Source organism: Hyperolius riggenbachi, chromosome 7 (assembly GCF_040937935.1).
Source record: "Hyperolius riggenbachi isolate aHypRig1 chromosome 7, aHypRig1.pri, whole genome shotgun sequence".
Taxonomy (NCBI): Eukaryota; Metazoa; Chordata; class Amphibia; order Anura; family Hyperoliidae; genus Hyperolius; species Hyperolius riggenbachi.
This window is the reverse complement of record NC_090652.1, coordinates 72,423,289-72,447,007: the sequence shown is the minus strand read 5'-3', so window position 1 is coordinate 72,447,007 and position 23,719 is coordinate 72,423,289. Positions and strand designations below refer to the sequence as shown.

Below are 23,719 nucleotides of genomic sequence, written 5' to 3'. Positions count from 1 at the left end.
ATCCCACAAAAATCCCTTTGTCACAAAGGACAGAGGTATTCCCTGCAGAGGATACTGAGACGCTCACCTGATGTGGACACTTTGACAGCCCCTCTGAGTTCTGGTGACAGAGAATGTAGCAGAACCCCCAGAGCTTCACCCAGCTGAATCCAGGGCTTGGTGTCGGGAGAGAAGGCCTTGGTGAGAGCAGGAGCATTCACCTGTGGAGGGCAGAGAACAGACACTGGTTAAAGAGAACCTGTTAACTTTGTATCACTTGAGATTTACAGAGCAAATTAAGTCCATGCTCTTTATCCCTTCATGCTGCCATTGCTGAGGAAAAATCTGTCCGGTCGGCAACTTGTGTGTTTAATACCAGATTCAGAAATCTGGCAGCAGCTATAAACTCTACAGATAATTATTGCAGATAACCCCCGGCAGAGTAACTTCGGTGTTATAATGCTACATTAACCCAGTCCCTGCTGCAAGGCTGACATCTCTTCTTAGTGACAGGACCTCTTTACAGGTAGGCTATGGTGGTATTTCAGAGGAGTCCCCCTAGTGCATGCCTACGTGTCAAGCAGCGCAGATTACATCTCTGCTGAACAACTGCTGAGGAAAGAGCATTTAGATGGTGATTCACTAAAGACAGAGATATGCAGAAAATGAGAAAAGTGACCTTGTGTTTGTTTCAAACTTCCAATCAGCTGGAGGGGAAATAAAAAAGTGAGGTGTTGCTATAGATAATTGGAAGATTGCAGTGAACAAAATATGCCCCATTTCACAGAGGAGACAGGGTTACCTCAGGAGGACAGAGGACTCCCCCATCCCACAAAAGTTCCTATGTCACAAAGGACAGAGGTATTCCCTGCAGAGGATTTACACATGTAATCACATAAATGCCTCTCCCCTCCCCCATGTACAGTCTCTCACAAAGGTGGGTAAGCCTCTCACATTTTGGTAAGTATTTTATTATATCTTGGGACAACAGTGAAGATGCGACACGTTGATACAATGTAAAGTAGTCGGTGTACAACTTGTATAACAGTGTACATTTGCTGTCCCCTCAAAATAACAGAGCCACACACACAGCCATTATGTCAACACCACTAGCAACACAAGTGAGGACAACCCTAAGTGAAGAATACCAAAATTCTGCCCAATGAGGAGTTTGCCCTCCCTGGGGTCATGTTACTCGCTAGTGTTACAAGGTCTCAGGTGTGAATGGGGAGGAGGTGTGTTAAGGAAATCCTGTAACTAAAAAAAGTTCCCCTAGGGCCCGGGGGTACACACCTCGGGTAGGGGAAGCCTTCCGGATCCTATCGAGGCTTCCCCCATCCTCCTGTGCCCCACGGCGGTCTCGCTGTGCCCCTCCAGCGGTATTTACCTTCCCAGCTCCAGCGCAGGCGCAGTATCGGCTCTCCGCTCGGAGATAAGCGGAAATAGCCGATCACTGTCGGGCCGCTCTACTGCGCAGATACAAGTCTCCTGCTCTTGCGTAGTAGAGCGGACCCAACAGAGATCGGCTATTTCTGCCTATCCCCGTGCTGAGAGCCGCAACAGCGCCCCCGCTGGAGCCAGGGGAGGTAAATATATCAAGCCTTGTGAGGCTTGTCGAGCCAGGATTGCGTGACACTTCAGGGGAGCCAGCGCTGGATTGCCTGCAGCTACAGGGGAGGGGGAAGCCTCATTGGGACCCTAAGGCTTTCCCTCCCAAGGTGAGTACCCCCCCCCGGGGAACTTTTTTTTGTTACAGTCTCTTTAAATTTGGTGTTATCGCTCTCACTCTCTCACTTCCACTGGTCACTGGAAGCTCAACATGGCACCTCAAGGCAGAGAACTCTCTGAGGATCTTAACCACTTGCCGACCAGTGGATTTCGGTCTGATCTATGCTGCGTAGGCTCTCCAGCCCGCAGCACAGATCAGGTTTTAGCCAGGGTGATCAGACTTACCCCCTTTTTTCCCCACTAGGGGGATGTCCTGCTGGGGGGGTCTGATCGCCGCCGGCTCTCTGCGCTTTGCGGGGGGGGCTCTTCAAAGCCCCTCTCCGCAGCGTTTTCGGCGCTCCGTCCCCCTCCCTCCCTCTCTGAGCTGCGCAGGACGGATATCAAATGACGGCGATCCCCCACCAATAAGAGGCCGGGGATCGCCGATCTGCCTTACGCCGCTGCTGCGCAGCAGCGCCGTATGATGTAAACAGCGGGGATTTCTTCCCCGCGTGTTTACATTTTGCCGGCGAGCCGCGATCGGCGGCTCTCCGGCTGTTCACGGAGACAGCCTCCGTGAATGGACATGGAAAGGCCGCTCGACATGGAAACCCGCAGACGACCAGTTTACGCTAATCGACGTTAGCTGGTCATCAAGAGGTTAAAAAAAAAAGTTGTTGTCCTACATAAAGAGGGCCTAAGATAAAGGAAGATTGCCAACACCCCGAAACTGAGCTGCAGCATGGTGGCCAAGAGACCATACAGCTTTTTAACAGGACAAGTTCCACTCAGAACAGGCATGGTCAACCAAAGAAGTTAAGTACATGTGCTCAACTTCACATCCAGAGGTTGTCTACTCTTTTACAAATAGAGGTTCTTAGTGCTGGCAGCATTGCTGCAGAGGTGGCTTCAGCCTGTCAGTCAGTGCTCATACTGTAAGGGCTGGTTCACATGGATGCTTTGCTGGCAATAATTGTGCCATTTTAAACGGACAAAACGTAGGGATAATAAAAATTGCACCCTGCACAAGAAAACAGAGACAACAGGAGCCCAAATGGTGCAGTATGTCACGGTACCAGAAGTATCAGTGGCGGACATACGGCCGTGCCGCCGCACGAGGGCCCCTGAAGTTCTGCTGCTTCAGGGGCCCATTAAGTATTGCAGGTTTTTTTTTTTTTATTTTTTTTTTTTTTATTTTTTTTTTTTTTAACCTGGGGGGCCCAACTCCTGTCCTCCCCCCTCACCTCGCCCCCCCCCCCCCCTCATGCGGCGGGAGAGCGGAAAATACAAGAAGTCTCCGGCCGGGGCGGCAGCTGCCGCTTGGTCTCCAACTTTGGAGACATATCGGAAACTAAGCAGCAGCTGCCTCTAGCGTCTGCTGCAGCCCCGGCCGGAGACTTCCTGTATTTTCTGCTCTCCCGCCGGCTGCAGCGCATACCGGGAGGGGGGCCCCGAGGTGAGTGAGGGAGGATAGGAGTCGGGCCCCCCACCCGGATAGCTACCCACCCGGCTACCTTACCCACCCACCCACCCGGCTACCTACCCCGCTACCTTACCCACCCACCCACCCGGCTACCTACCCCGCTACCTACCCCGCTACCTAACCATCCACCCGGCTACCTACCCGGCTACCTAACCAGGCTACCTACCCACCCACCCGGCTACCTAGCTACCCACCCGGCTACCTAACCACCCTGCCGGCTATCTACCTGGCTACCTACCCACCCGGCTACCTAACCACCCTGCCGGCTATCTACCTGGCTACCTACCCACCCGGCTACCTAGCTACCCACCCGGCTACCTAACCACCCTGCCGGCTATCTACCTGGCTACCTACCCACCCGGCTACCTACCCACCCGGCTACCTAGCTACCCACCCGGCTACCTAACCACCCTGCCGGCTACCTACCCACCCGGCTACCTAGCTACCCACCCGGCTACCTAACCACCCTGCCGGCTATCTACCTGGCTACCTACCCACCCGGCTACCTAGCTACCCACCCGGCTACCTAACCACCCTGCCGGCTATCTACCTGGCTACCTACCCACCCGGCTACCTACCCACCCTGCTGGCTACCTACCCACCCACCCGGCTACCTACCCACCCACCCGGCTACCTACCCACCCACCCGGCTACCTACCCACCCGGATACCTACCTACCCACCCGGCTACCTACCCACCCACCCGGCTACCTACCCACCCGGCTACCTAACCACCCTGCCGGCTATCTACCTGGCTACCTACCCACCCGGCTACCTAGCTACCCACCCGGCTACCTAACCACCCTGCCGGCTATCTACCTGGCTACCTACCCACCCGGCTACCTAACCACCCTGCCGGCTATCTACCTGGCTACCTACCCACCCGGCTACCTACCCACCCACCCGGCTACCTACCCACCCGGATACCTACCTACCCACCCGGCTACCTACCCACCCACCCGGCTACCTACCCACCCGGCTACCTAACCACCCACCCGGCTACCTACACACCCACCCGGCTACCTACCTACCCACCAGGCTACCTACCTACCTACCCACCCGGCTACCTACCAACCCACCAGGCTACCTACCCACCCACCCAGCTACCTAACCACCCACCTACCCACCCACCAGGCTACCTACCCACCCGCCTACCCAGCCACCCACCAGGCTACCCACCCGGCTACCCAGCCACCCACCAGGCTACTTACCCACCCGGCTAAGGGCTACCTACCTACCCACCCGGCTGCCTACCTACCCACCAGTTTACCTATCCACCCAACCACCCATGGGAGCTGCGCGCCGGATGGAGGCTGGGACAGGAGGTCTGCTGCTGCAGGTGAGTAAATGTTTTTTTTTTTATTATTTATTTTAGCAGGTGTATGTTCTGGGCAGGTCTGCCACATGATTGCGTGTATGTTCTGGGCAGGTCTGCCACATGATTGCGTGTATGTTCTGGGCAGGTCTGCCACATGATTGCATGTATGTTCTGGGCAAATTTGCTACTTGATTGCATGTGTTTTCTGGGCAAATCTGCCGACATGATTGCACGTATTTTCTGGGCATATCTGCCGACATGATTGCAGGTATTTTCTGGGCATATCTGCCGACATGATTGCAGGTATTTTCTGGGCATATCTGCCGACATGATTGCAGGTATTTTCTGGGCATATCTGCCGACATGATTGCACGCATTTTCTGGGCATATCTGCCGACATGATTGCACGTATTTTCTGGGCATATCTGCCGACATGATTGCACGTATTTTCTGGGCATATCTGCCGACATGATTGCACGTATTTTCTGGGCATATCTGCCGACATGATTGCACGTATTTTCTGGGCATATCTGCCGACATGATTGCACGTATTTTCTGGGCATATCTGCCGACATGATTGCACGTATTTTCTGGGCATATCTGCCGACATGATTGCACGTATTTTCTGGGCATATCTGCCGACATGATTGCACGTATTTTCTGGGCATATCTGCCGACATGATTGCACGTATTTTCTGGGCATATCTGCCGACATCATTGCACGTATTTTCTGGGCATATCTGCCGACATCATTGCACGTATTTTCTGGGCAAATCTGCCGACATGATTGAATGTATTTTCTGGGCAAATCTGCTCACATTATGTGTATTTTCTTGAGAAAACCTGCACAATTATGTGAATTTTCTGGGGAAAGGGTCACCAAAACTTGGGCCCACTGTCTTTGCGTTGCACTTTTCAAGGGAACCTGAGGTGAGAATAATATTGAGGCTGCCATATTTCTCTCCTTTTAAGCAATACCAGTTGCCTGGTTGCCGTTCTGGTCCTCTGCCTCTTATTCTTTCAACCATAGACCCTGAACAAGCATGCAGCAGGTCAGGGGTTTCTGACAATATTGTCAGAACTGAGAAGATTAAGCTGCATGCTTGTTGCTGGTGTAATTCAGTTTATTACTGCAGCCAAATAGATCAGCAGGGCCGCCAGGCAACTAGTATTGTTTAAAAGGAAATAAATATGGCAGCCTCCATATCACTCTCACCCCGGGATCACTTTAAATTACAGTTAGCTCCGCCCTTATCCGGTCATTGCCACGCCCATTTTTTGCCGCGGCGCTATGCGCCGCAGGTTCTATCCACGCCCATTTTTTGCCGCGGCGCGCTTCGCGCGCCGCAGGTTATAGCTGCACCCATTTTTGGGCGCGGCGCGCTTCGCAGGTCAGGGGGGCCCACAATTGATATTTTGCACAGGGGCCCACTGCTGCCTGTGTCCGCCACTGAGAAGTATATAAAATATGCGGGTGGATTATACTCACAAAGTTGGGTTGCAGAAGGGTAAGCGACCACTAAGAGCAGGTGGAGATGTATAACCCCGACTCCACTCAGTTGACCAGACGGAGCTGGTGATGGTCGCACTCTTGATAAAAAGCAAACTTCAAATGACCTAAATTAGTCATTGGTCTCTCAGAGGCGCCTTATTTGTGTCTACAAGCACTATTAGGCACGGTTATTTGGCCTGAGGAAGAGTGGGTATGCACCCACGAAACGCGTCGCCAGTGCCATAAAATTCTATTAATACGTGAATTTGTCTTCATTGAGGTAAGCCACCTCACTTTTCTCCATTTTATTTGCTTTTAACACATTTCATCTTCTCTGGACGCCTCTTTCCCCATTATCCTGTGCCATTTTAAAAGTAATGTTTCTAGAGATCTACCACCCTCCTATGCAAGTGAATGGGAGCATTTAGTACAAGCTTTTGCAGGCGTTCATGAAAGCCTGGCAGTTGATCCCAGCATCTCGTCTCATCTCAAAAGCAACATGCAGCTTCTAGAAGTCATTTGAAAGCCAGCAAAAGCCATTGAAAGCCAATGAAAGCCCATACAAGCCTTGCCTTTCCCTATACTTCCTGCAAAAGCCCAGAAAATGCAACGCTCTCCTGAAAGCCATTAAAAGCATTCAAAATTAATTAAAAGCCAAGCTGTTAAACACTGGTATTCTTGGAAAAAAAAAACACAGCGTTTGAGCGAGACATTGAGCAGAAGCTCAGCAGAAGCCTGTATGAACCAGCCCTTAAGGGGCCCATACACTCAGACGATTTTCTGGCCGATCGATCGATTGCAAATCGGTTGGCCAATCGACCGATCGACTGAAGATTTCGATGGATTTCGAAGGATTTCCATCAAACTGGCAGGGTGGAAAATCCAGGTCCATCTGTTGAGATTGCTTATCACTTTGCTTTGGCCCTAGTGGAAATCTGATGGCAAAAAAATGCCATCAGATCGAATTTCTGAAATCTATTGGAATTCTATCCTAGTAAAAAATGTTCTAAAAACACATCAGATAGATAAGAAATCCATCTGATGATCTATCTGCTGCTAATCTGACGAGTGTATGGGCACCTTTAGGCACACACTGCATTAAATTGAACTTCATGGCTGTTTTCCCAGAAGGAAGCCTCTTTTAAGAGATGATGCACAAGCTTGCAAACAGTTTGCTGAAGACAAGCAGACTAAAGACATAGATTACTGTTACCACATCCTGTGGTCTGAAGAGACCAAGATAAACTTATTTGGTTGGTTCAGAAGGTGTCAAGCATGTGTGGTGGCAACCAGGTAAAGGAGTACAAAGACAGGTGGTCTTGCCAACAGTCAAGCGTGGTTGTGGGAGTTTCATGGTTTGGGACTACATGAGTTCTGCCCAGGAATGGGCTTACGAGTAATCACGAATCTGTAAGGACTCAAATTCATAATTAAAATGAGCGTTAATTGCCGCAGCTGTGCGGCGGGGAAAAAAGGGGTTATTTACCCATAATTCCGCCGTCCTGCCTGTGCTCCAAACAGCTTGCATGCGTCCTATTGGACACGTTGCAAGTCTCACTACGCGCACTTCCTCCTTCCAGCTTAAAGGACTCTGGGGAGCATTAGTTCATTGAGGGAACCAGGAATGTCAACATTTACAGGTTAAACTCGAAAAATTAGTATATAGAGCAAAAGCCCACTTATTTCAGTAATTCAACTTAAAGTAAATCTGAAGCGATATTAAAAACAAAAAACAGATACCTACCTAAGGAGAGAGAAGGCTCTGAGTCCTATAGACCCTTCCTGTTCTCCTCACGGTCCTCTCGTTCCCCCCCCCCCCCCCGGGCTCAAAAATGGCCATTAGCCCATAACTGCTTCCTGGTCAGCACATTGTTAAACTGTAATATCATTCACTTGAGCCATAGGGAAGCAGGGACATTACCTTGCTCATCAGCTGTCCTTTCAGTTATAACTGACAGAAACTGATAAATAACTGACAGCAACTAATATATTTCAATTCTGACAAAATCTTGTCAGAACTGGAAGGAATCGTAAGAGGAAAATGGTAAGCTTCTGAGTGGAACTGACGGCAAGGTAAGTATGTAATATTTATCTACAGCATACATGTTAAACGCCAGCCCGCGGGCCAAATCTGGCCCTCAGAGCCATTAAATTTGGCCCTCAAGTGGTTTTTCCCACTTTGCATTATGTTTGACCCACTTTAGACCACCAGAGAAGCTATATCGTAGGTGAAGCCCTAGAACACCAGGGAAGCCATATGGAATAGGTAGGGGGGCACACTAAACACTAGGGAACTGTATAGGAGAGAGTGGAGGCCTCTAGACACCAGGGAACTGTATAGGGTTGGGAGGGAGGCCATTAGACACCGGGGAACTCTATAGGGGAGGAAGGACCACTAGACACCAGGGAACTGTATAGGGTTGGGAGGGAGGCCATTAGACACCGGGGAACTGTATAGGAGAGGGTGGGGCCTCTAGACACCAGGGAACTGTATAGGGGAGGGAGGACCACTAGACACCAGGGAACTGTATAGGGGATGGAGGGAAATATATAAGGGAGAAAGGTGGCCAGGAAACATTGAAGTTGGCCCGTGTCTAGGTCCCAGTGTACAATTTTGGCCCACTTCGTCCTTGAGTTTGACACCCTTGATCTACAGGTACATCATGCGTTTATTTTAAATAATTTTTACTCAATTCAGGTTCATTAAGGAGTAGAAGAGGATTCCAGTGGTGACCTGTAAAACTCTACTGAACTCCATGCCCAAGAGAGTTAAGATGGTGCTGGAAAATAATGGTGGACAGAATTTGGGATATTCTTCACTCACTTTTGTTGCCACTTGCCAGTAGACATTAGTGGCAGGTGTGTTGGGTTATTTTGATGGGACAGCAAATGTACACTGTTAGACAAGCTGTACACTGACCACTTTATATTGTATCAAAGTGTCATAGCTTCAGTGTTGACCTATGAAAAGAAATAATAAAATACTTACAAAACTGTGAGACGTTTGCTCACTTGTGTGAGAGACTGTATATATCATTACACGCTATACAAAGAAGGAAGAGGAAAACATACTGTTAGGTTTATTTATAGCACCCTGGCTTCTGTCATATGTGACTAAGAACTGTACTGAGGTCTGCTTAATATGGTCTCTGGTCAGGGCTGGATTCCCAGCAGCAAATTAAGTGTGACTCTTCCTACTGATGTGCCACTTCCTCCAAGACAACATCCTGCCGTGTGTGGTGTGTGTGTGTAATGTTGCCTCGTCCACATATATACCTACACATACTGTATATTCACATACCGTACACACACGGTAAGCACACTCACAGTATACAGGCCCTGCTGTACACACTGTATTTACACAAACACCTGTATGAAAACAAACTGTTCACACTGTATATACTCTCAGTATACTGTAAACACTGTATACACACAGTCTGTACACACTGTATACACACATGCGGTAACACAGACAGGATATATACACGAATAGTTCACACAATATACACATGCAGCATACACAGTGTATAACACACAAACTATATATGAGATTTACATAAATAGTACACTTCAGCGCGAATTCACTAAAATCGCTGTAGATACGCTTAGATGTGCGTTTGTCTCTTTGCATGCCTCATTTTTGGTGAAACTAAAATCGCTGTAGATACGCTTAGATGTGCGTTTGTCTCTTTGCATGCCTCATTTTTGGTGAAACACTGCAATTGAGGATTAGATTGCTCGGCTTGTCTGGAGAGGAGGCCGGCTGCGAAGATACCTGCTGCTGACCTCATTAAGCCATATTGCAGACCCTGTAGTTAAGGTCTGTGATAATCTGGTAAGCGTATTATTTTTATGGTGTTTTCGGTGGTGGACACAAGTGAATTCGCGCTGAAGTGTACTATTTATGTTAATTGAAGACGTTTTGCTGAGACGTTGGACTTTGGCTGCGATATATGTAGTGTTCCACATGTTAAGATTTGCTTGGCTGCGCTGATATTGTTTTTTTGATTTTATATATGAGATTTGTACACTAACACACACAATCATTGTTGTGGGGAGGAGTTGTTAAAGGGAACCAGAGATGAACGATTCACACAAAATAAACATATCAGTTGATAGCTTGTAAAGAATAAATGCTCTACCTGATAATTTCGTCACTCTGGAGTGCCTTTTTGAGTGTTTCTTATCCATTATTGCTCCAGGAAAAATCAAATATGGCCGCCGGCTCATATCTCTTCTGATTCCAGGTTATAAACTGTTCTGGATGTGCTGTCTATAGACTATAGACAAGCAGGGCTGCAGCAGGCTTTCATCTGTCTGCTTTCAACTTTATTATTCTGGCATGCTGTGTGGCTGCCTGTAGGAAGTGTCTGTCATAGAAATGAAACTGCATACAGTAGATAATGACTGGCTGCACAATGCACACAGATACACTGTCTGTTTCAGAGCTTCTTTCTGGGCAGCAGCAGCCCCTCTCATGTCAACAGCTCTGAGTATGAAATCTGAGCCAGGAGGGGGAAGGCTTGGGCTTGAAAAGACTCCACAGAAGAGTGACTCAGCTATAATGATTCCAGGTCAAACCTAGACTGAATCAGTCGGTGGATTGTTATCACAGCTAATAACAGATAGATTAGACTGAGAAGAATAAAACTAAAAGCAGGGTAGGTGTTTACTGTCATGTTCCCACTGATAAATGTAATAAAGTACATGAGGGTGCTTCATCTCTGGTTCTCTTTAAAGAACACCTGAACAGAGGGATATGGTGGCTGCCATATTTATTTCCTCTTAAAGCGGACCTGAACTCAGAACTTCTTCTCTGCTCTAAAAGATACTCAGCATAATAACCTTTAGGCCTTGTTCGCACTGCACTCCGTTCGCGTGTCCGTCCGCGATGGCTTTTTTTAGGTGATTTTTTTCCTTTTCCCGCCACTTGGGTGGGCGATGCGGTTTTGTTAAAAGTGCTTTTCTAAGTGCTTTTTGGTCAGGAAATGAACCTGGAAAAGAATAAATACAATTTATTTATTCTTAAAACCGTGAACGCAATCGCTACACAAAGCGATGTTGTGAGCGTTTTGTGTTTCTCCTATACTTTCCATTGAGGCGGAACCGCCCCAAAACTGCCCCACGCATCGCTTTGCTGAACGCACAGCGCACGACCCGCGCTGATATGAACCTTCTCATAGACATTCATTGCACAAGCGTTTGGTGGGCGATTTTAAAAATCGCCTGCGTGTAAAAAAAAAGCCGAAAACGCCTAGAGTGTGAAAGAGCCCTTCAAGAAAAACACTTCCTTGTTACAGCTTATACAAATCCTGCAATACATCTGAAATGCTTCTACTTCCTGCTTTCATGGAAGCAAATGCTTAACATCCTGTGTTTACACATTAGCTGTGTCTGCCGAGGCAGCCAGCTGACACAGCTGAGAGATCAAATTACACTTGTGTTTACTTGCAGATGAGGGGGAATTAGACAGGCTCTTCTCTATAAAAACACACGGGGTGCATTTCTCTCTGTTTTCCTTTGCAAGAGTCCAGCTCCATTTTAAAGAGAAGCTCTGACTAAGAATTGGACTCTATCCCAATCAGTAGCTGAAACCCCTTTTTACATGAGAAATCTATTCCTTTTCACAAACAGACTATCAGGGGGCGCTGTATGACTGATATTGTGGTGAAACCCCTCCCACAAGAAGCTCTGAGTACCAAGGTACTTCTGGCAGTTTCCTGTCTGTGAACCTTATTGCATTGTGGGAAATAGCTGTTTACAACTGTTTACAACTGCCAAAACAGCAAGCAGCAGCTACATCACTTGCCAGCAGTAAAAATGTCACCATGTAATAAATGTCAGAATATAAATCAGGGATTTAAAATATTTTACAATGGGCAAACACTGACTAAATCATTTATACATAATTATTGTAAAAATGAAGCACTTTTTTATTACATTATTTTCACTGGAGTTCCTCTTTAAGGTGTGAGTCCACCAGAGATCTACTTAGATAAACCCAAGGTCCATACAGAATACACTTCTGTTCTCTCCTTTATGCTGCCATTGCTGTGAATCTTGCAGTGGAGGAATCAGTGACAGGAAGGTTTGGGTGACAAAGGCACAGTAGTGCCCCAGGGGTTACAGGGTGCAGCATTGCGTGTACTGACCTGATCATGTAAGAGTTCTCAGAAGGTTTGGCTGACACAGGCGTAGCAGTACCCCAGGGGTTACATGGTGCTGCATTGCTTGTACAGACCTGATCTACATGTAAGAGTAGACAAGATAGAGCTATACCTGCATTGGTACAAAAATCATCCAACTCCAACTCCTCAGTTTATTGAAACCACCGACTCTGACTCCAGGTACCCAAAATTGCTCAGACTCCCGACTCCACAGCCCTGCATTTCAGTACATTGATCTGACATGTCAGGGCATAGGTTTCTGGCAGATACAATCACAGTGGTCAAACATGCCAAAAAATTGACAGGTAAAATCTATAAGTGTATGGGCACCTTAAGGGCCTGTTTCCACTACACGCAGATTCTGCATGCAGAAAACTGACTCCAATGAATGTCTATGGGCCTGTTTCCACTGAACGCAATTTTTCTGATGCAGATTTCCCATAGGCATTAATTGGAGTCAGTTTTCTGCATGCAGAATCTGCGTGTAGTGGAAACAGGCCCTAAGACATTTTCAGTCAGTATTTCAAATATAGATAGGACATGTCTGATTACATTTGAGTTATCGATCTAATCAGGGGTGGAGAGGGGTCATCATGATTTCCTGTACGCATGTCTTATATCTAATCTCCTACCTATTGATCAGTGTATAGGCGCCTTTAGCTAATACAGTAATAAGGCTTATTAGCACTTATGGCCCATACTCACGGGCTACAATTGTTGCTGTCGCTAGCACACGGGAGCGTGTGCGCGACAGATAGGCGACAGCTTGTCGCCAGGTCCTTCCGCATACACACGGTGGATGGACCTGGCAACTGATGCGGCGGAAGCTATCGCCGACGTTCCACGCCCCCCGCCGGAAGCTCAGGGTATTCCCTGCTGGTTGCTATCGCTAGTCCGCATACACACGCGGACTAGCGACAGTTGCGGTGGAAACTGTCGCCAGGCGATTGACCGCGCCAATCGCCTGGCGACAGCAGCAATGAGTGACGGTTCGGGGTGCACGCTCGTGTTGCGCCGTGCTGCGCCTCATACTCACGGGCGACCTGTCGCCGCAACACACGCGTGCCACGTGGTTGCGGCGACAATTGTAGCCCGTGAGTATGAGCCATTACACTGTAGTAATTAAACTGGTTACATTATTGTCTCGCATCTATGCAATGTCAAGGACGGCAAATTTTACTTGCAAGGTGCGCCTCTACCATCTGCTGGCCACCAGCGAGAATGCAGCTCATGCTGAGAAGCTAGTCTCTGGTTGAACCCGATGGCTGAATCAAATTGGGATGGACATCTATCAGTATAATAGACAGCTTCACCTTCTGGAAGGAATGCCAAATCAATACAATTAAACTGGGATGTAAATCCCTAAACTAAAATTTAAGTACCTACTCATTACATAAAATAACATTTGAAAGTATTATTAGTGTGTAAAAATGTTTACCTTCAATGCTGAAAGCAGTACAAGTTTGTAAGGTTCTGCTAATCGAAAAATGTAATCATTGCCAGCTAGAAGATCTCAGCCTGTCTCTTCTACTTTGCTTCCCCTCCCTCCTCTCCTGAAGTTACTAAGACGCCGCCATGGCAAAGTGTCTATACAGCAGAAGAGAGAAGGGGGATGCAGAGTGAAGAGACCAGGCGATGGTTTTAACCTAGCCTGCATTGATTACCGGTACATCTGCCGATTAGCAGAGAAGTAAAAACTTGAACTCCACTCTGCATTGAAAGCAGGCCCAGATCTACAGTACAAGAGCCTATAGCCACAGATTTTTCTGGCACCTTAGACTTTGTGCTCCATGAACTTCCAAACACCTTCCGCACCACACCTCAAGTGTGCTGGCTGGCCCAGCTGTCACTTCTCCCTTACTACCCTTGCCCATCAATCATAGGTAGCTACCGGTGTCCCTTATCCTCAGTATTAAGTAGCTAGAGGTGCCCCTGACTGAAGGGAGATCTGGTCAGTGGAATGCCAAGAGTAGGATGAGTAACTGCTCATTTACGCTCTGCTCGGGACTCTGCATAGGGAAGGAGGGAGGGAAGCAGTTGGGGAAGGGGAGTGAGCCGGCTTTCCATCATCAGGCGCCTGTCAGTGCCCAGCACCCACCGCACCTACCACACCTCGCAGCACCGGTACGTTTTATTTGTATAGCTGCCGCATACTTGTTATTTTTTGTACTGAGCCTCACTTTTGGACAATAAATGTATCTATGCAGTGCCGATCCCTCTCCTCTTTTGTTGTAAAATGCATCTGCTCCAGGACCAGAGCACGTAACATACATCCTAGTGAGCGAGCTGTGTCTATACTGCCTACCCCAGACGTCACCAGCTATCCTATACTGCAGTGCCAACTATTCCTCTATTTGCTTGCCTGTAGGCACATGCCTACAGTGCCTTATGATAAATCTGACCCTGATTGAAAGTACAGATAGTCCCCGACTTACGAATGCCCGACTTACAAACGACCGCCGATATGAATGGCATGGATTCTGTGTATCCATGGGAACAAGCCAAAAATGAGTTTTACTCACCTGGGGCTTGCAGCAGCCTTCTGCAGCCTCGCTCGGATCCTCCTGGCCCCGCTGGCAACTACTTCAGTTTTCAGCGACCTCTATAGCGCCCTCTATGCTGCTATAGGGAGCTATTGCGGCCTGGAACGCAAAGAATCACTTGCGTTCCCAGGCCTGTGGGCGCCTGTCGCCGAAAACGGAACTAGCCGCCGGCGGGGACAGGAGGATCCGAGCGAGGCTGCGTGGGCATGGGACAGCTGCAAGGGGCTGCTGGAAGCCCCAGGTGAGTAAAACTCATTTTTTTCTACTCTTAAATGACCCTTTCAATTTTAATTTAGGTAGTTTGAATCCCACTTCAAAAGACCAGAACAAAAGCATTTTCACCCTTGGCTAAAAAGCAACTCCAGGTCATCCGACACAGGTCTGCAGCTGTACCTCACTCTAAACACCATTAAAAACACAGGTATTAGTTGCACATGTTTGCAAACACATGATACGCTGAGGTGGGATGGGGTGGGATTGTGACTTCTCCTTGGTGGCCCATATGATTTACTCTAGCGTCCTGAAGCAGGCCACACCCTGCAATATAAAAACCAGAAGACTTAAGGAGCCCATTAACGGTACAATTCTTCCTTCAGATTCAATCTTTTGAGGCATTTTGTATAGAAAACTGTGCTTTGTGTGGCGCAAATTGATGTAAAATGATATTTTTGTCGATCGGAAAAAGAAAAATTCTCAATCTGAAAGTTGGATTTTATGATCAAATCGGAATGTAAAAGCTTCTTAAGTCGTTCTGTTAAATGGGAGCAGTTGATAATTACCTTCCGATTAGTTTTGATTGTTCAAATCACATCAAAAGACCAAATCTGAAGGAAAAATTGCACCATCCATGGTCACTTTAACCATGATGTAAATTCACATCCATCTGAGGTACCAGACCATAGCATGGCCAGCTGCAGAGGCCATACACACAAAAGGAAACACATAATAATTTATTGCTATAACCTGAAGACTGCTCTATGTTCCTTCAAGTTATATGTGCGTATCTGGCCCCGCCCCTATCCTCCCCTGCACTGTATTATTATGGATGACTTATGTAGATATGGAAAGTAATGTCCCCTGAATAAGCCTCACCGCTCCAAGCAAGGCGCGTTCCTTCACCAGATCCACAATCTGCTGTGCGATCTCCTCCCCGCAGCGGTTCTGGGCCTCGTGTGTGCTGGCCCCCAGATGGGGGAGGCTAATCACCAGAGGGTGGTCTATCAGAGCCCGGTCCTGGGGCGGCTCCTATGGAAGGCAGGGAGACACATATAGGGGGGCTGTTGGTAAAAGTCTGTGACATGATTATAAATTACTGACACATTTTCTCTTCTCTCTCACCTCAGTGAAGACATCCAGGCCGGCGCCCCCACACTGCCCGCTCTGCAGGGCCCGCAGCAATGCCCCCTCATCAATGATGCCGCCACGGGCACAATTTATCACCTGCACACCACGCTTACACTTAGCAAAGGCTGCGTCATTTATCAACCCTGCAGAGAAGAAAAACAGGAGAAATATCAGTGCAGATGAAGCTATTGTGCCAGTTCTACCTGTAGTGGTGTATAGTGCTGGGTATACCTGTAGTGGTGTATAGTGCTGGGTATACCTGTAATGGAAGGCAGTAGAGGTGTACAATGCAGGGTATACCTGTAGTGAAAGTCAGTAGTGGTGTACACTGCTGAATATACCTGTAGTGGAGGGCAGTAGTGGTGTACAGTGCCGGGTATACCTGTAGTGGAGGGGAGTAGTGGTGTACAGTGCCGGGTATACCTGTAGTGGAGGGGAGTAGTGGTGTACAGTGCTGGGTATACCTGTAGTGGAGGGGAGTAGTGGTGTACAGTGCTGGGTATACCTGTAGTGGAGGGCAGTAGAGGTGTACAATGCTGGGTATACCTGTAGTGGAGGGCAGTAGTGGTGTACAGTGCTGGGTATACCTGTAGTGGAGGGCAGTAGTGGTGTACAGTGCCGGGTATACCTGTAGTGGAGGGGAGTAGTGGTGTACAGTGCTGGGTATACCTGTAGTGGAGGGGAGTAGTGGTGTACAGTGCTGGGTATACCTGTAGTGGAGGGCAGTAGAGGTGTACAATGCTGGGTATACCTGTAGTGGAGGGCAGTAGTGGTGTACAGTGCTGGGTATACCTGTAGTGGAGGGTAGTAGTGGTGTACAATGCTGGGTATACCTGTAGTGGAGGGCAGTAGTGGTGTACAGTGCTGGGTATACCTGTAGTGGAGGGCAGTAGTGATGTGTAATGCAGAATATACCAGCAGTGGAGGGCAGTAGTGGTGTACAGTGCCGGGTATACCTATAGTGGTGCAGAGTGCTGGGTATACCTGTGGTGGACGGTAGAAGAGGTGTGTGAACGGTGATGTAGTCACACTGTGGCCAGATTTCTTCCAGTGAAAATTGCTGAACCCCAAACTCTGCAGTCACATGTGGTGGGATGATGGGGTCATATCCGATGGTCTGTGGAGTGATAGAAAAGTTGATTGGTGGAAGGTTGAGGTGAGATAGAGGTTCTGAAGCAGACAGTGGTGGTTCTGAGAGGTGAAGGGAAGAAGGCATATGCAGAACAGACAGGTGGATGTTCCGCTCCTTGATCTCTGTGTAGAGAGTAGCGAAATGAAGGAACAACTGGGAGTAGCCGACTGTCACACTGAGTGGAGGAGAGATGCCGGAGAAGGTGGGAAGACTAGTGAGGATATAAAATTGCTCTCAACACTCAGTGAACAGGTGGACAGCCTCAAGAAAGTAGAGGGGGGGGGGGGGGGGGGGGGTTGGGGGCACAAGAATAGACTGGGTGCAGAAGTAGTCTCGTCCGCCTCACCTTCATTTGGAATGATTGCATCCTAATAGCTACTTCCTTTCCGATCCGGCCGAGTCCCAGAATTCCCAGAGTCTTTCCGTGTAGCTCAGAGCCCATATACTGCAAGGGGAAGGAGAGGAACATTATTCCGTATGTCCGGGTTCTCAGAATAAAGCGCCCTCTAATGGGAACAGATCACACTGTACATGTCATACAGTTGTGTTCAAAATTATTCAACCCCCACTGAAATTTAGTGTTTTGGCCAGTTTGAAATGTATTTTGATCATTTCAGTCATCTTGTTTACAATTAAATCAAAGAGGCACTTGTAAGTCAGACAAATATAACATAATATTTATAATGAAATAAACACAAATGTCTTTTCTGTGCTCACATCATTATCAGTTTTATTCAACCCCCAAGTGACATTCATTCTTAGTACTTAGTACAACATCCTTTTCCAGTTATAACAGCTTTTAAACGTGAAGCATAGCTTGACACAAGTGTCTTGCAGCAATCTACGGGTATCTTAGCCCATTCTTCATGGGCAAAAGCCTCCAGTTCAGTCACAGTCTTAGGCTTGCGTGCTTCAACTGCTTTCTTTAAGTCCCACCAGAGGTTCTCAATTGGATTTACGTCTGGTGACTGCAATGGCCACTCCAAAATGTTCCAGCCTTTAATCTGCAACCATGCTCTAGTGGACTTGGAGGTATGCTTGGGATCATTGTCCTGTTGAAAGGTCCAACGTCTCCCAAGCCTCAGGTTTGTGATGGACTGCATCACATTTTCATCCAATATCTCCTGGTACTGAAGAGAATTCATGGTACCTTGCACACACTGAAGCTTTCCTGTACCTGCAGAAGCAAAACATCCCCAAAGCGTGAGTGACCCCCGCCATACTTCAAAGTAGGAAAGGTGTTCTTTTCTTCATAGGCCTTGTTCTTCCTCCTCCAAACATAGTGTTGATCCATGGGACCAAACAGTTCTAATTTTGTTTCATCAGTCTACAGAACACTACACTACCACAAAAGTTTTGATTTAATTGTAAACAAGATGACTGAAATGATCAAAATCAATGTCAAACTGGCCAAAACACTCAATTTCAGTGGGGGTTGAATAATTTTGAACACAACTGTATGACATGTACAGTGTGATCTGTTCCCATTAGAGGGCGCTTTATTCTGTGCACCAGTCACTCCTGCTTAAAGTTTGCTGTGACTTTATCACCAGAAAGACACCCCACCTGTAGCTGCCCGCCCAAGCCAATCAAACATCTGAACAGCATAATTCATAGTCACTGCTAATAAGAGGTTTATAGCAATTTAGTGCTAGTTTTCTGTACAGAACAATACATATATACCATAGTCCCCAACCGTCCCGTTTTCGTCGGGACTGGCACGATTTGGGAGGGCTCTCCCGCTATCCCGCTATGACCCCCCAGTGTCCCGGCTGGCTGGGGGGTCAGACGCAGGGGCGGACTGTTTGCGCAGGAAGGGAGGCAGCCAGTGAAAGGGAGCTGGTGGCAAAGCAGCGGAGAAGGGGGGAAGTCTCCCACCCCTTCCCTCACCTTGGTGCTCCCTTTCCTGGCTCTCCCTTCCGGATTAATGTGTCCCCTCTGATGGCGCAGCGGCTGACAGCGGGCGGGGAGGACTTACCGCTGTTACGCAGCCGCCGGAGAGAGCTGTGATCTGTGCGCCGCAAGGCTACTCTAGACCAGACTTGCGACGCACAGATCACAGCTCCCTCTGCCGGCTGGAAGGACATCGGTAAGTCCTCTCCGCCCGCTATCACTCTGCCGCTGAGCCATCGGAGGGGACACATTGATCCGGAAGGGAGAGCCAGGAAAGGGAGCACCAAGGTGAGTTAAGGGGGGGGATACTTACCCCCTTCTCCGCCGCTTTGCCACCAGCTCTCTTTCACTGGCGGCCTCCCTTCCTGGGGGCACCTATACATCTAGCTATACTGGGGACACCAATACACCTGGCTACATATACTGGGGGCACCTATACACCTGGCTATACTGGGGCCACTATACACCTGGCTACATATACTGGGGGCACCTATACACCTGGCTGCATATACTGGGGGCACCTATACACCTGGCTGCATATACTGGGGGCACCTATACACCTGGCTGCATATACTGGGGGCACCTATACACCTGGCTGCATATACTGGGGGCACCTATACACCTGGCTGTATATACTGGGGGCACCTATACACCTGGCTGCATATACTGGGGAGACCTATACATCTGGCTGCATATACTGGAGAGACCTATACATCTAGCTACATATACTGGGGAGACCTATACACCTAGCTATATATACTGGGGAGACCTATACATCTGGCTGCATATACTGGGGAGACCTATACACCTGGCTGCATATACTGGGGAGACCTATACACCTGGCTGCATATACTGGGGAGACCTATACACCTGGCTGCATATACTGGGGAGACCTATACACCTAGCTATATATACTGGGGAGACCTATACACCTAGCTATATATACTGGGGAGACCTATACATCTGGCTGCATTTACTGGGGAGACCTATACACCTGGCTACATCTACTGGGGACACCTATACACCTGGCTACATATACTGTGGAGATACTTTACATTGATATATTACTAATTTTTAATTGTTAAAGAGACTCCGTAACAAAAATTGCATCCTGTTTTTTATCATCCTACAAGTTCCAAAAGCTATTCTAATGTGTTCTGGCTAACTGCAGCACTTTCTACTATGACAGTCTCTGTAATAAATCAATGTATCTTTCCCCTGTCAGACTTGTCGGCCTGTGTCTGGAAGGCTGCCAAGTTCTTCAGTGTTGTGGTTCTGCTATGAACTCACACTTCCTGGCCCCTCTATGCACACTGCCTGTGTGTTATTTAGATAAGAGAGAAGAGAGAAGCTGCTCTAATCAGCTGGATAAATCGTCCTCTGAGCTGGCTGGGCTTTCACATACTGAGGAATTACAGACAAGGGCAAAGCTGTTTGCAGGAAGAAAAGAGCAGCCTGAAACTTCAGTGCATGGGGGAAAGAAACACACAAATGATCTCTTGAGATTCAAAAGGAAGGGTGTATACAGCCTGCTTATGTATGGATGTATTTTCTATGTGTGGACATACTGTACATCAACCTACTTCCTGTTTTGGTGGCCATTTTGTTTGTTTACAAACAAACTTTTTAAAACTGTTTTTAACCACTTTTAATGCGGCGAGGAGCGGCGAAATTGTGACAGAGGGTAATAGGAGATGTCCCCTAACACACTGGTATGTTTACTTTTGTGCGATTTTAACAATACAGATTCTCTTTAATATGAAGGAAAATGAACCAGGATAGAAAGGACCAGTGTGGTTTGAATTATAAAACCACATATTTTTCTTAGGAAATCTTTATGGTATGCGTGACTAGGGGTGTGACGGGGCGTGATAAGGGGTGTGGCAGGGGCGTGGCTTAAGTGTCCCTCTTTCTCATCTCAAAATGTTGGGAGGTATGTATATACCTATATAGGTCTGTTGTATGATAAGCAGAAAAGTTAGCCTGCTGTTAATTATTTGTGTGTAGAGTAACAGCCTGCAGCATCAGCTATAATATAGCTAGCTAAGCACAGGACATTACATGGTTAATCTGAGTACTCCAGTCACCTGACACTCTAGTCCAATCAGAACCCAGCCTCACTCTGAGATCTTCTAGAATCTTCTATCCAGACATGCCAGCAGCCATCTTACAGACAGAATCTTCAGAGCTTATGAGAGAGACAGAGCAGAGAAACTGCCCTTAAAGAGTAACTGTCAGGCTGCAGAAGCTAATTTAAACCTCTATTCTCCTGTGTTAAACAGTTTAGAAGGAAGCCAAAAAGGCATTACTGAAGATAAAAATCTCAGTTACCTTTGATGTGTGCTTATCAGCAAAGCTGTTATAGACCCAAGAGGACGCAAGCCGCATACTATACTGCAAAGCATTCTGGGGCCCTCCCCTCGGCTGCTAATGAGACGTTACAGCAGCTTGTAATCAGTCCAGCGCGTAGCACTGATAAATCTCCGGGCAGAGTACACTGCAGGAGTCAGCTATTGTTCCTAGCCACATGGCTCATTAATATTCACTGCACACTGTGTTATTCAGTACGAGCTTTTCTGTGATCAGGAAGCAGGCAGGACATGACGACACATTTGACAGAAAAACATGGAACCTGCCATGAGCTGTCAGGAGCATCTATCTCTGCATATACTATATACAAATTCTGTGAAATCCAAACGTGGACAGTGAAATGCATATGTAATGTAAGTACAGCCAATCTTTAGCTACTGATATATGTGTTTATTTTCTCTGAGACCTTATACCTAACAGCTCCTCTTTAAGATCCTATGAGGCCAAAATAGGTGAGCTATCTTGGTTTATGTGTACTGATTCATGCTGCTAATAACAATGTCAGTGATGATATGTTAGAATCTATACTGAATACTGTTTTTGTATGTTTGCCCCTAGTTCTACCGCTTTGTACGCTTGAAATCACACTTACGCTCGCTTGAAACTGCTAAGATCGCATTTTACCATGTTCAGCCACCAATATTACTAAAACTGTGATCAGCTTTATTCCTGATTCCCTATCCTGATGATGTTACCAATAAAGAAAGTTATTTTTGTACCAGCGGTATGTTCTTAAAGTCTTTCAAGGATCCGAGGACAGTTACAACTCCCGACGCATGCAACATCTACGGCACACGTCTTGGAGGCTTCACTTGGAAACTCTCAGGTCAATGTCTATGGGCTGGGAATAGAATGGACATGCCAACACTGCGCTGTGTATGTCTCATATCTGAATGAGCCCTGGCACTCAGCATAAACAAATATGAATCATCACTGATAGATTGAGTAAAGTCATGTGGGGCACAGTTATGAATACTAGTGCAAAAAAATTGAAGGAGTTGCTCAGAGCATTCACTCAGAATACTCAAAATGGACAACTGCCCAGAGAGACTCCTTGTTTGGTGATACAGTCACTTTCAATAACTCAATATCAAGACTTCTATGTGGCTGGAACCATCGGTGTGAGTTACATGGGAAGCAAAACATGCACAGGGGACATAAAGGCAAATCGGCAATAGGTTGTAAGCTGTTTGACTCCCACCTTTTTGCGGTCCCATTTTCCCTGCTTCATGGAGGCCGCAGCTTGTGGAATCTGTCTGGAGAAGAGAGAAGGAAGTCAGCTTAGCAGGACAGATAACACACGGCTGGGGGAGAAGTCTCACATACCCCATGGAGGAGAATGTGACCCTTGTCACCACAAACCAACTCTCTGAGGAACTTCATATAATGCTGTTAGCTGGATAGAGAAGCCTCAGATACCCCATGGAGGGCAATAGGACCATCCTCACCAGAAACCAACTCTCCAAGGAAATTCATACAATGCTGATAGCTGAATGGAGAACCCTCAGATACCCCATGGAGGAGAATGTGACCACCCACACTACAAACCAACTCTCCGAGGACCTTCATATAATGCTGTTAGCTGAAAGGAGGAGCCTCAGATACCCCATGGAGGTGAGCCTGAGGGCCCTTTTACACTTAATCATTTGGTATGCGTTAGTGTGCGTTAATATGCGTTAGTATGCGTTAGTACGCGTTAGTGCGCGTTGGTACGCGGTTTTTCCATAGCAGTGCATTGGGAAGAAGATTTCAGTCAAAACGCGTTAAGTGTGAAAGGTGCCATAGGAAAACATGGGACTTACTTTGAAAATCAGTTTTCTTTCAGTTATAACTGAGAGCAAATTATTAAGTGTAAAAGGGCCCTGACCCTCCACACCAGAAACCAACTCTCTGAAGAACAATGCTGTTAGCGGGATAGGGAAGCCTCAGATACCCCATGGAGGAGAATGTGACCCTCCACACCAGAAACAAACTCTCCGGGGAACCTCATACAAAGCTGTTAGCTGGATGGAGAAGCCTCAGATACCCCATGAAGGAAAATATGACCTACTTGACCAGCAACCAACTCTCTCAGGAACTTCATACAAAGCTGTTAGCTGGATGGAGAAGCCTCAGATACCCCATGGAGGAGAATGTGACCCTCCTGACCCCAAACCAACTCTTTGTGGAACTTCATACAATGTTGTTGGTGGTGGAGATGGTCGGTGACGTGCTGATAATTCCAACTTTCATGCAAACTGAATACAACTGAAATTGGGCCACTCCAAATCAACAGAAAGTGCATCTGATTGG

General features: G+C 47.5%; 1 protein-coding gene across 2 annotated transcripts in view; it reads right to left on the bottom strand.

Moving 5' to 3' along the window:
* Nucleotides 1-23,719, bottom strand: part of PHGDH (phosphoglycerate dehydrogenase) — a 69,941-nt gene that overhangs the window by 4,345 nt on the left and 41,877 nt on the right. For both annotated transcript variants that reach the window (XM_068246684.1, XM_068246683.1), the window contains exons 4-9: nt 22,629-22,683; nt 17,511-17,609; nt 17,017-17,149; nt 16,027-16,175; nt 15,781-15,933; nt 68-200 (exon numbers count right to left, since the gene is read on the bottom strand). In XM_068246684.1, coding sequence (XP_068102785.1) covers nt 68-200; nt 15,781-15,933; nt 16,027-16,175; nt 17,017-17,149; nt 17,511-17,609; nt 22,629-22,683 — 722 coding nt within the window. The remainder of the gene's footprint in view (nt 1-67; nt 201-15,780; nt 15,934-16,026; nt 16,176-17,016; nt 17,150-17,510; nt 17,610-22,628; nt 22,684-23,719) is intronic.